This window comes from Mastomys coucha, unplaced genomic scaffold, assembly GCF_008632895.1.
Source record: "Mastomys coucha isolate ucsf_1 unplaced genomic scaffold, UCSF_Mcou_1 pScaffold12, whole genome shotgun sequence".
NCBI lineage: Eukaryota > Metazoa > Chordata > Mammalia > Rodentia > Muridae > Mastomys > Mastomys coucha.
Genome location: NW_022196894.1, coordinates 92445915 through 92459630, shown reverse-complemented (window position 1 = coordinate 92459630; position 13716 = coordinate 92445915). Strand labels below are relative to the sequence as shown.

General features: G+C 40.5%; 1 protein-coding gene across 1 annotated transcript in view; it reads right to left on the bottom strand.

Annotated features, from left to right (window-relative positions):
* Positions 1-13716, bottom strand: part of Ttc3 (tetratricopeptide repeat domain 3) — a 108703-nt gene that overhangs the window by 57027 nt on the left and 37960 nt on the right. The window contains exons 13-18 of the mRNA XM_031360615.1: positions 11994-12156; positions 10936-10981; positions 9202-9325; positions 8084-8147; positions 3202-3262; positions 2841-2925 (exon numbers count right to left, since the gene is read on the bottom strand). Of these exons, the coding sequence (XP_031216475.1) occupies positions 2841-2925; positions 3202-3262; positions 8084-8147; positions 9202-9325; positions 10936-10981; positions 11994-12156 (543 nt within the window). The remainder of the gene's footprint in view (positions 1-2840; positions 2926-3201; positions 3263-8083; positions 8148-9201; positions 9326-10935; positions 10982-11993; positions 12157-13716) is intronic.

Genomic DNA, 13716 nt, shown 5'->3' with positions numbered 1-13716 from the left:
TAAGAAGTTTTTCAAAATATGAATTATATTTATTTTGTAGGTAGATGGGTGCAACTGTCATTATAGGAATACAGAGGTCAAAAGAAACCTTGTACACTGAGCTATCTCATTGATATGATCAGTAACGTTTTATAAATGATGGGCAAATACTAAAATGCCCCTGTATCATAAAATTCCTTTCTCAGCAACATAGTTCTTATTTGTCTGTTTATTTTGGTTTTGGTTTGGTTTTTTTTGTGCCCCCCACCCCTACCCACCCAAGACAGGGTTTCTCTGTGTAGCCCTGGCTGTCCTGGAACTCACTCTGTAGACCAGGCTGCTCTTGAACTCAGAAATCTGCCTGCCTCTGCCTCCCAAGTGTTGGGACTAAAGGGGTGCACCACCACTGCCTGGCTCATCAGCAACATAGTTTTTAAAGGTGCTGTGTCAGCACATTACCCTGATCTGTGTCAGCTGATATGGATCATGTTCATGACAAGAAAGGGTAGCTCATTTTAATAGACCTTGTTTATTTTTCCAGGCCCAGCACTGTATTTTGAAGTATTAAAAACATGCCAAGACCACCACTTCCACAGGTGAGTTTTGTAGTAGGGACTAAAACAATTAGGACACATGAGATCAAGCAATCAAGCAATTTCTCTCAGATTTTTAACATTCACTCAGACCTGAAACAAACCTTAATTATAAGCAAAATGTGGCTGTTCCAAGTTTTAACTCCAGTCTTGATTAGCATGTGCCTAACTATAACCAGACAAAACTATTACGATACAGACCAGTATATTTAACTCAAAAGATAGACAAGTAACTAGAATTACAGGTACCAGTAAGGTACTAGGGCACCTTGTAGTCTGATGATACATATGCACGTTATCATTTAAGTTTTTATTTCAATTGCATGGCAATGGGTATAAGTTACCCAGTCCCATATAGATGGGAGGAGCAACGATTACAGGAAGCCATGCATGTATGAGGCTTCATCCCATTGGGGAGGCTATGGAGGCACACAAGCTTCCTGGTAATTTCTACCCAATATACCAAGTGTATGAGAACCTGCTCTCTAAATATCCAAGGAAAAAACAGCCTTTGTAGAAACTTGATGTTTTTTACAGTATTTTTCTTAAAGATTTATTTATTTATTTTATGTGTATGAGTACACTGTAGCTGTTCAGATGGCTTGCTCCAGCGTAATTCACTGTAGCTGTCTTCAGATGCACCAGAAGAGGGCATCAGATCTCATTATGGGTGGTTGTGAGCCACCATGTGATTGCTGGGATCCGAACTCAGGACCTTCGGAAGAGCAGTCAGCGCTCTTACCGGCTGAGCCATCTTACCAGCCCTTGTTACAGTATTTAAGACACAATGTAAAACCACATTTAAGATATAAACTTAACAGTATAAAATATGGTGTTCTCCAAAAAATACCTTTCATCTGCTTTGTAGGAGTTGATTCAATTTAAATTGCTCTGTTACTTGAGGACACAGACCAATAGACAAGACCATTTGATTGGAAATTATTTCCTTCAATACAACCCAACTTAAGATTCTCTAGACTGGATGTTTCCAATGAACAGACTGAACCATCTTATCACAGACCCAAATTTCTCATCATAGAGAAGAGCTCTACTACAAGCATGCTGAATGAACAAACTAGGCTCAGTATCTATAGTGAAGACTTAAAGAATCTTTGTATTTTCAAAATTTACTCCCTGTTTCAATTCTTCCATGGTTTTAAGATCAATTAGCATATAACTAAAATCTGTCAGAGGCTCTAAACTTGCCTTGCATTGCAAACAATTAAAAACTTTTTTGGGGAGCTGGTGAGATGGCTCAGCGGGTAAGAGCACTGACTGCTCTTCTGAAGGTCCTGAGTTCGGATCCCAGCAACCACATGGTGGCTCACAACCACCCATAATGAGATCTGACACCCTCTTCTGGTGCGTCTGATAACAGCTACTGTGACTTACGCTGGAGCGAGCAGGGCCGGCAGAGGTCCTGAGTTCAGTTCCCAGCAGCCACACACATGATGGCTCATGGCCATCTATACAGCTACAGTGTACTCATACATATAAATCTTTAAAAACAAAAAACAAAAGCCCTTTTTTTGGTCATTTATAAGATGTTATGTAAATCTAAAATAAGCAATTTAAAAAAAAAGATTTATTTATTTATTATATATAAGTACACTGTCTTCAGACACCCCAGAAGAGGGCATCAGATCTCATAATGAATGGTTGTGAGGCACCATGTGGTTGCTGGGATTTGAACTCAGGACCTTCGGAAGAGCAGTCAGTGCTCTTAACTGCTGAGCCATTTCTCCAGCCCTAAAATAACAAAATGTTAACTGATATACTGAGAAAAAAATAGCCTTTGCCACTTTAAAATGCTATTTTAAAAAAGTTTATTATTATTTTTTGTGTTCACTTTACATCCCACTTACTGTCTATTTTTATTACTAAGTAACTTAAAAGATTTTTTTTTTTTTTTTTTTTGGTTTTTCAATACAGGGTTTCTCTGTGTAGCCTTGGCTGTCCTGGAACTCGCTCTGTAGACCAGGCTGGCCTCGAATTCAGAAATCCGCCTGCCTCTGCCTCCCAAGTGCTGGGATTAAAGGCGTGCACCACCATTGCCCGGCTAACTTAAAAGATTTTTGTATACAAAGTTTACTTTGTTTATAAAGGACATTTATCTGACTCATGTTAAGTCATTCAGAAGAGGTAGGCAAAATGAAACTGTAAGCAATTATCTATCTTATTAAATACTTAAAATATATTTGAAGCTAGTATTATTAAATCTTGGTGAAGCAACTTGCTCTTCTACATAGAAAAATTGTTCTCTCTTACCTGGTGCGCAGCTCTGGAAGATTTTGAAAACTGTTTCTCCAAAATGTTTTTCAAATCTACTTGTAAAGTCACTTCTGAATTAGAACTGAGGGAGGAAAAAAAAAAAAGCATGCATTGTAAAACACTGTCAAAATAAAGCAGTTCTACTCACACAACGAAATGAGTGCATTGCGGATGTCAATTCAAATACTGAGTCAACAGGGAAGGGAACCACCCCATTTTCTCAACAGAAATATTCAACATGCTGGTTCCTCCCAAAATTATAAGTATAAATCCAAGGCAGCCGCAACCCTTGCCCCAAAATTGTAACTATAAATCCAAGGCAGTCACCATTAATTCCTTATAAAATTAAAGAACCAACCTGGGCTTTTCTGATTCATTGTTTCGTGATTTTTGTTTTCCTTTATGTCGTGGAGGCTGACCTGTGAACATAAAAGTATTTGTTCCTGAAACCTGTACATAAAACCTCCGAGACTACAAGTGATAACGGTGTATATTAACTGGACTGCACAAAAACAACACATAAATGGGAATAAGACAGAGATGTCATAGTGTCTGCGAATACAACTGTAGATGAGTCAGGACAAGCTGGTGACGATGCAGGCTGTAAGGATCTAGCAAATTAGGATGGTTACTCTCTGGGTCTCTAGAAAAGAGACATAGGCAAGAGTTCTTGTTCTCAGGCAGCTCACAAGTAGACTAGAAGAAACACAGGTAACTTTAGTAAGGAAACCATTACCAAAATACAATATAATAAAAAGACACTAAGTTGCCACTGACATAGTAATTCCCCTCTAAATCCTATCAGGGAGAAAAATCACATTAGCTGGAATATACTAGAAAAGCTGTTTGGATTCAAGATTACTCAGGATTTTGAAAAAGTACTCAAATCAAGATTGGCATTCATTTCAGAAATACTAAGTAGATATGCTATCCAAAGGGCTCCATGAGTGCAAAAATGGGCTACAAAGGTAGATATTAGGGGCAGAAAAGTAGATATTCAGGGGGTCAGAAAAGTGACATTCTCACAGCTTGTTAGAAGACAGTATGGCAAGAGGGACAGGGTGTGTGTGACAAAAGGTGGAGAGATAGCAACAGACTAGAAGACAGTATGGCAAGAGGGACGGGTGTGTGTGACAGAAGGTGGAGAGATAGCAACAGACTTGTCAGACAGAGAGAACTTTGACGTCTTCAAACATAAAAACTTTCTGAAAAAGCAGAATTCAGGTTTGATGTACTTTTTTTTAATGTTTAGATTTATTTCTTTTTATTTATGTGTGTTGTGCCTGCATGTGCACTATGTGTGCCTAGTGCCAGTGGTTGTCAGAAGAAGATGTTGAGATTCCCAGAAATGGAGTTACTGATGGCTATGGGTGCTGGAAACTTGAGTTCTGCTGTGCAGGCATGGACAAAAAGCTATCAAGGTATAATTCTGCAGCAAATTCTATCCCTGAATATAAATGCCAATGGATGGACAAGATTTAAATTATTTATGCATGCTACCTAATAATAACATATTACAACTTTTAAAGTGTTGCCCTTAGGTGTTTCATATACTGTAAGACAAAAGCTTGAACTCCCAAGGCTGCGTTTAACAAGTTAACCATATGGAAACTGCCAGCACTGAGTGAGTAAGGTATATATAGAAATAGAGTCCAAGAGAAGACAGAGCTCCAGGCAGGAAGGACAAATGGATGACAGAAGCCAGTCAAACCACTGAAAAGAAAATCCAACCAACAAAGGAAGAAAAGGGAATGAAGGGGTGTCAGTAACAGCAAGGCCAACAATCCTGTGTCGAGAACCCCGAAAGGAACACCACGGAAGCTTGCGGTACTGCTGCGTGAAGCAACCTCCAACCAACGCGAAACCTGTATGTTCTCAGATTCAGTTGTAAAAAGCAGAGATTTATACATTCTGCTTTAGGAAGATTTTCATCGAAATATAAAAAAAGGTAGATCCAGAAATACAAAAAGCATGCATACCCACATCTCATCTACAGATGAGCACATACAGTTAACGCACACACTTAAATCAAGCCAAGTTTTATCCGAGAGTGAAAGGTATGATCTGAACACCCTGCTCTGTGCAAGTCAAGTGCTGAAAACTTAGTGCTGGAAGGCTGACCCTTCCAGGTACTGAGCAGACCACAGGTGACATCATACCTCAGGATGCCACGTAGAGATGCCTTCCCCACCTACCATGTGAGCACACAACAAGAACACAACCATCTGAAACAATGAAAAATGCTTCATTAGACACTGAATCTGCTAGAACCAGGGCACTGGTCTTCTCATATATGGAAATAAAGTACCTAGTTTGTGGAATTTTTTGTTCTATCACTCCAAATGAAGAAACACCTTTTCTCACCAAGGTGAAATCATTCCTAAACAGAGCCAAAACTAGATAAATTTTCTGATGAGAACAACAAACAGTACTTTTTATGTAGAAAGACAAATCAAAGCCTGGTGAGGTGGCTCACAGCCATACCCCTAGCATGTAAGAGGGTGGCTCACAGCCATAACCCTAGCATGTAAGAGGGTGGCTCATAGCCATAACCCTAGCATGTAAGAGGGTGAGGCCAACCTTGGTTACTATCTGAGACTTTGTCTCAAAACACACCAGCCATTCCTGTGGTATTAAAACTTTATGAGGGCTCTCTCCACCAGCCAAGCAAGGTGTTCTCTCCAGTACAAAGGAAAGAAGTTGAAGGGAAAGAAGGTGCCCCTGGCCCTCGACATCATCAAGAAACAGGAGTCCAAGAAGGTGGTCAATCCTTTGTTTGAGAAAAGGCCCAAGAACTTCGGCATTGGACAGGACATCCAGCCCAAAAGAGATCTAACACGCTTCATCAAATGGTCCGGCTACATCAGGCTGCAGCAGCAAAGAGCCATCCTCTATAAGTGACTCACAGTACCTTCTGCCATTAACCAGTTCACCCAGGCCCTAGACAGGCAAACAGCTACCCAGCTGCTTGAGCTTGTCCACAAGTACAGGCCAGAGACAAAGCAAGAGAAGAAGCAATGGCCCGTGCTGAGAAGAAAGCTGCTGGCAAAGGGGACGTCCCAACTAAGAGACCACCCGTCCTCCGAGCAGGAGTCAATACAGTCACCACCTTGGTGGAGAACGAGAGGGCGCAGCTGGTGGTGATTGCCCATGATGTAGACCCCACTGAGCTGGTGGTTTTACTGCCTGCCCTATGTCGCAAGATGGAGGTGTCCTACTGCATCATCAAGGGAAAGGCTAGGCTGGGGCGCCTGGTCCACAGGAAGACACACACCACTGTTGTCTTCATACAGGTTAGCTCAGAAGACAAGAGTGCTCTGGCTAAGCTGGTGGAAGATATTAGGACCAATTTTAATGACAGATACGACGAGATCCGCTGCCACTGGGGAAGCAACATCCTAGGTCCTAAGTCTGTGGCTCGAATTGCCAAGCTGGAAAAGGCAAAGGCTAAAGAAATGGCCACTAAATTGGGTTATGTACACTAAGTTTTCTGTACATAAATATAATTACAAAATTAAAAAAAAACTTCATGAGGGAGGTCAATTAAGGAAGAAATACTGACAGAAGTCTCTTGTGATTCAATGAGACAATAATAAAATTCACAGTAGTGAGGGACAATGCTCGAAGGACAAGCAATGCAGCTTATCTTTACATTATATTTACTGAATTTATAAAATGAAACTTATTTAAAAGTATGAAAAGCCAGAACTCATTTGAAATAAATGTGCTCTTTTTGTTAGTGGGTTCATGTGTGTGTAGAGGCCAGCAACTCTGGTTGTCTTCTTCAATCATGTTCTACCACCATTTGAGACAGAATCTCTCACCAAACCTAGACATTGTAGAGCCAGCGGAACTGGCCAACCAGTGAACTGCTGTCTCTGCCCCCACCCCACATGGCAGTGCTCTAGGCATGTGTTACTATGTCTGACACGCTTCCCAGCAGGCGCTGGGGATCAGTCTCAGGTCTTTACGCTTATGCAGAACCACCTTAACAATTTTATAGTTGACTTTGGCTGTCAGCCTGACTGATCTGGAATCAGCTAGGAGACAAGCCATTAGGGATACTTGGAAAAGACTTTCTTGATGTGGGCATCCCCTTCCTGTGGCAGGCAAAACAAAGCAAACAAAAAACAAGGAAAAAGCTGTTGTTTTTGTTTGTTTTTTTCTGCTTGTTTCCTGCCATGCCTGTTGCCACCAATGCTGCTAACCCTAGTTCTGTTCACTAACATGAGAACACAGGATCTTCAGCAAGCCAAGTTCACAGAAGACAGCGGCTCTCCAGCAGTTAGTTCCACAGACCATCAGCTGCAGACAGAGAGCGTGCATAAACTGAGGCACTCAGCCATGTGGACTGAGCAGCTACTGGACTCTTGGCCTCCACAGTGTGTGGACAGATGCTGGGTACCCAGACTGTCATGTGACTCAATATAATAATAAACCCTGTGGCATTTGTTCTTTCCATTGGTTCTGCTCCTCTAGGGAACTGTGCATACCACTGAGCATCTTCCTAACCCTCAATGTTGTCTGGTCTTTTTAAATTTAAAAAAAATTTTCATTTATTTTATGTATATGAATATATGTCTGTACACCATCTGAGTACCTAGTGCCTGACCACGGTCAAAAAAGATGTGGTCCCCTGGAACTAAATTCATTGAAGGGAGCTGGGAACCAAATCTGAGTGCTCCTCAAGAATAAGAAGTGCTCTTGACCACTGAGCATTTCCACTAGCTCCCTCCATGCTTTCCTGAAACTTTCACAAAGTCCCCAGTGTGGCAGAATGGGGATGCCATGAAAGCTTTAAGAAAGTGGGACCCATAGAAAAACCTTTGTCACTGTGAGTAATCTAGAGGAGCTCTGGGTTCAAGCTGTATATACTCTCTCAGTGCTTCCTGGTCTGCAATATGAGCAATTTGCTTTTATACACACTTCTGATGCCATCACCATCTACAGCTCTCAGCACAACTAAGCCAACATTGGCCACTTGCTTTATGAACCTTCAGAATCTCAAGCAGACAGGTCTATTACCTCAACACTAACCTGAGTCTGGAGGTTAGTTGTTCACTCCAGTGAACCTATTTCACTGGAGTGGTGAAAGAGGACTGAAAGTACCGTTACTACTTTTTGTATTAAATACTACTAGAAGTATCACAATGTACAAGAACTATAATAAAACCAACTGAAGCTTGCATAAACTTTCAGGCAGAGGTTTGGGTGGCAACAATGAGTAAAAGACTACTCACTTGGAGGTGGCAGAAATTCAGGATGACAGTCACAATCGTCCCCCTTCAAAGCCTCATCTGCCACCTGCCCGTGAAAATAAAACTAGTGAGGTTTTTAAAGTCAATACAGCCAAAGAATCAGCAATCACATAGAATTTAACTAGAATGATAGGATTCACTCAAGACCTAAAAAAACACTGCTGGTTATGACTCCTAACTGTACAAATAAGTAAACATAATGATAACGAACAATGAGAACCCAAAAGAAATGGCAAATTCTAGAATGACAATCCGCTTTCTGACACTTGGCATGGTGCCTGATGTAGAGATTGCTAAATAATGCCGATCTGCTTCTCCAGCTAACTGGAACGAAACTTTCTAGACATTTTCTGTATTATCTACAAAATGACTATATATAGGATTTAGAAAAATTCCCTTTTCTACCTATCACCCACCCAACATCAACCCCCACTTTATTTCCTTCCTCAAATCTGAAAGCCAAACATAAATATAAGTTCAGTTTTGTATACTACAAGTCTGAGAAAGCTCAGACACATGTATCTGATATGTGATCAGAGTCAGGCTAGAGGCCTTATGATACTTGGAAAAAACCCCAAAACATTAAACTAAGAAACTTGCTGAATAGAGTGCTTAGCTAAGAGCTAGAATCATGGCTGCCAAGGACAACAAAATGACAAAAATACCTTGGGACCTCAACAAGAGCAGTTGGGTGGTGGGTTGTCAGTGTACCAAGCACCCAGTATCCCACAGACAAGAATACAAAAGCCTACATGACTGAGGAGCAGCAGTAGAGACCCAGCTACTACACTAGACTGTCACTTGTCCCCAAAAGACTGGCTGAGACAGGAACAGAGGACAGACAGACAGAACTAAGTGGCAAAATAGTATTTGGAAATTGTTTTTAAGATAAATAACTGTGACTTCAAGGTAAATCCTGTGAAATTTAAACATTATCTTTATGTAGCTTGTAAGATGGCCAGGTTGCTTGATGTGGGAGATTTTCTTGATATCAATAGGGAAAAAAAGGCACATATGACCAAAACATCTACCACCAAAGCATCACTGTGACCAGTGAGCCTATATCGTAATGGAAATAATCAGGTTTTAGCTAAGCTTACCTTTTGATTCTGATTGCCACCATTTGCCATTTTGTACTTAGTTTTTCTGAAAGCTCTTTCTGTTTCCACAAAGTTAAGTGATGTCCTAAAAGCAGGTGCTGATGAGTTTCTAGGTATGTAAGCCCTGGAGGTGATAAACAACAACGAGCCGTCATGTCATGCCTGCACCGACACACAGCTGCGGGACTTCTTCACACAGGCTGCAGCACACAGCTCCAGGTGCTTGCAGGCTAAGCAGGACATGCTGAGAGCTGTCCACTGCCAAGGCAGGCTTTACTCGCACAGTGCTGGGAGAGGCTCTGTCAGCCGAAAGCAAGGATGGGCTCAGCACAGCCATTTCTCCTCTAACAGTAAAGTAACTACAGTTTTCTGTTTTAACAGCTTTGATATCCAACACCTCTAAACAAAGCCTCAGAAAAAACTTCATCTGTTTTAATTTTTATTACATTTCTAATTATGTTTAAATTTTCAAACAGTATACTTTGATCATATTCTTTCCCCTCTTCAATCTATTTTAATTGTCAAATTATCAAATGTAGAACACTGGCTACTGTATCTTTACCTGTACTCATTTTCAAGTCTATCTGTAGCCTTTGAAAGACATTGGGAACCTCGAAGTCACGTGTCCAAGAGAGAGAAGGGCACCAGGCACAAGCTCCACCCCAGCCACTTCTTGGCTGGGGCCCGCATGGCCATCCTGGTCCCCATTCAAGCCAGGTAACTTTAAAATCTCTTTTTACTCTTTCCCACAGGTATACGCTAGTAATACTTCTTTTCAGAAGTCCAAGAAAATAGTAAAATAATGAACCAACTCCCAAGACACCTACTTTTATGACACCAATAAAAACACGCACACATGTCTACACATACACACATTCACGTCCATGCACACACACACACACACACACACACACACACTCTCATAATGTTCTCTCACACACATACATTAAAACACACACACACACTAGCTGTCTCCTGAGAGGCTCTGACAGTGCCTATCTAATACAGAAGTAGAGACTCACAGCCATCCATTGGACTGAGTACAGGTTCTCCAATGAAGGAGCTAGAGAAAGGACCCAAGGAGCTGAAGGGTTTGCAGCCCCTTAGGATGAACAACAATATGAACTAACTAGTACCCTCAGAGCTCCCAGGGACTAAAACTCCAACCAAAGAGTACACATGGGGGGGACTCATGGCTCCAGCTGCATATGTATAGCAGAGGATGGCCTAGTCAGTCATCAATGGAAGGAGAAGCCCTTGGTCCTGTGAAGGCTCTATGCCCCAGTGTAGGGGAATGCCAGGGCCAGAAAGCAGGAGGGGGTGGGGTGGTGAGTAGGGGGAGAGGAGAGGGAACAGGGTTTTTTTCCGGAGGGGAAATTGGGAAAGGGGCTATCATTTGAAATGTAAATAAAGAAAATATCACTCACACACACACACACACACACACACACACACACACACACTCAGACATACTCTCTCTCTCTCACACAAACATAACAAAAAGCTAAAGAAAAGAAAAGCCTCTATTCCACCACCTAATGAGACGCTGCCACTATGGAACCAAGTACACAGCTCAGAAGTACGCAGGGTGCCTGCCCAGCACACACAAGGCCCTAGGCCTGATCCCAGTATCACTTAAAGCTGCTATCAGCTCTTAAACTGACAAGCTCAGATCCTTAAATTCATGAGGCAAAGCCTTTCCAAGTAGCAGCCACTGACCTGGTATTAACTCACCTGCTTTCATAAAAAGCTTTAATTGGATTCTTATTTGATGTCCGACCTATAAAAGCCAACCACACACACAGTGATCAATGGACTGGAAGCACAGACTTGAAAAAGATTTTCAAATTTCTTTCAGCTGATAGTTGGAAACAAAGTTTAAAAGCTGAGTTATAAATCCCAGCACTTTTACAATTCTAGATGCTTTTAATTTCAGGGTGTCAACAAACTGCTACATGTCAGATATCCCATTACATGTGATCAATTTTAAGATGCCAGCTACACATAAATGTGAGTCAGGCAGTACCTGTCTGCAAGGAGCTCACAATCTTAGAATCACGTGATGCTGGATGATAATAGCTGTTAGATAAATAGAACCTCTCAACTAAGCTATACAGACACTAAACACCCAAAGGAAAAAAAAAATAACAGAAGAAGTTCTACATGCTGGAAGTGGGCTTAAGGAACTCTAAGTACCAGAGAAAGAAAAATGAGGAAGGAAAGAAAACGGGCAGAAGAGTAACTATTAAGTGAGAACTTCCAATTCCTGACTGTCACAGCCAAACTCTGAGATAGATAGATAGATAGATAGATAGATAGATAGATAGATAGATAGATAGATAAATAGATAGATAGGTAGGTAGGTAGGTAGGTAGGTAGGTAGGTCGGTAGGTGGATGGATGGATGATAGATGCTCAGCATGCTACATAATTAGTTGTAAAGTTGGTACAAAAACATCAAGCAATACTTAAAGGGCCTTTTCTTAGGAAATTAACAGAAAAAAATTTATTTTAAAGTTATCAGAAAGTGCAGGGAGGGGTTTTTCTCTACAGAACAAATAAAAGTTTTGACTACTGTGTTTCAAATTACCAAATCACTTTTGATTACCTAGTTGAACATAATACTATCATAGCTGCACACAGACAGGAACAGAACACTTGCGTGACTTGACCAATCAAAGCACAAGTACACACCACCCGAGACCTGGTGCGGTCCTTATTAATTTACAAAATCCACTCTCAAAACTCTTAAAGGGAATTCCACTGTAACCATAAGAATCTTAGGTGAAATACCTTGTAGGTCTTCTATTTGTTTTTGTAACTTTACATGCTGCTGAATTAGATCCTTGATTCCCTCAGGGTCATTTTTACAGAGTTTTTGAGCTTTTATGTTTGCTTGCAGGGCCCAGTCATATTCCCCCAGCATACAAAGAGCATCACAATAACGATAATGACCCTGTTCCAAAAAGATAAATTTAATTTTTTTTCAAAAAATATGCTTAAAGTAGATAGATAAGGAAAAATATTCTGGTTGAAATGGATTAGTTTAGGCCTATCAATGAAAAAAATAAATTAAAATATTAATATCCTAATAATTTACTTGAACTAAGTAAAAAGTTATAAACAAGTAATTTTTAATAATTAACTAGAAGCCATTTTTAAGAGACTTTCGAACCCCAAGAAAAGTCTAGCTTTTGTTAAGGTTTTCTATTAAGCAACAAAATAATTATTTTATTAAATGAAGTATAGCAGTTATTAGTTATAAGTAAACAACTTAATCTTTTCAAAATATTTGAATGCAGTACATCTCTAAGTCACGACATTCCCTATACTTTGAAGTCAAAACAGTCGTAGGAGCAGCTACCAGGATGCATGTCATTTTGCAACCACATCCCAGGATACAGAAACAAATGAGGCTGAGCCACCTCAGAGCAGGGCTCCTCCCTTTGAGCTGCTTATGCTTTATCTCTAAACACCATTTTCATAAGAAGAAAATTCTGAAAGCCATTGCTTTTGTTCATCCTTCATTCCAATGTTAAAATTGGAATTTTATTCAATTTTCCTTCATTCTAATTGTTACAAAACCAAAGATCCTTTCTGGCTCCAAATATTAACTTTTTATTCTAGAAACCTAAGGCTCAACTACAGCGCTGACAAACTACTCATACACCAATCTCCCAGTTTAGGCACCAATCTACTACAAGACAATTTAGCAGCAAAATGCACTAGACCCTACAGCACATCACTAGAGCAAAGCAAAGAACCTGATGTCACAACCCTGTTTACATCTCCTTATTTAAAACTTATTTTACTGAGAACATTTGTTTTACCAAGAATCCAAGTGTTCCGTGAGAGAACCTCAGTTTTATTAAGAGAAGACAGTAGCGTGTGCATGTGGCATGTATGTATGTGGCATGTGTGTATGTGGCATGTATGTACGCAGATTTTGTGCTATGTCCTAGGGACCTGTCTATGAGTTCCAAGAAGTTTTACACAGAATAATCTAGTCTTAGATCAGAGATACTAATTCATATTGTACCTTGCTAAACATTCCTTGTCCTGAAGGGTGCTCTGTTCTTGACATCTGGGATCCTTCTGACAGGCTACAAGGCCAGAGTCCTACCTCTAGACATTAATCAGTTACAGTGTTTACATAAGTGCTTTATGAGAGTAGGACACAGCTGGCACACAAAACAAGACCTCAGACTATACTTTCATTGACGGTTTCTCCTCATCCCCCCTTTGTCCCCGATTCTCACTTCTTGTGAGTCCTTTTCCAGAACTCCTATACAATTCAGTTCAACTCGTAATAACTTACAAGAGTTTTCGCAGATCTTTTTGAATTAAGGTTAAATTAGAAGTATCTCTCAAAAATCAATAACTACAGTTCTGTTCTCCCTTTGACACTATTCCCCACTGTTTCTCTGCTTATCTATGGCATTGAGTAGGGATTCCCCACTGTTTCTCTGCTTGTCTATGGCATTGAGTAGGATTCCCCACTGTTTCTCTGCTTGTC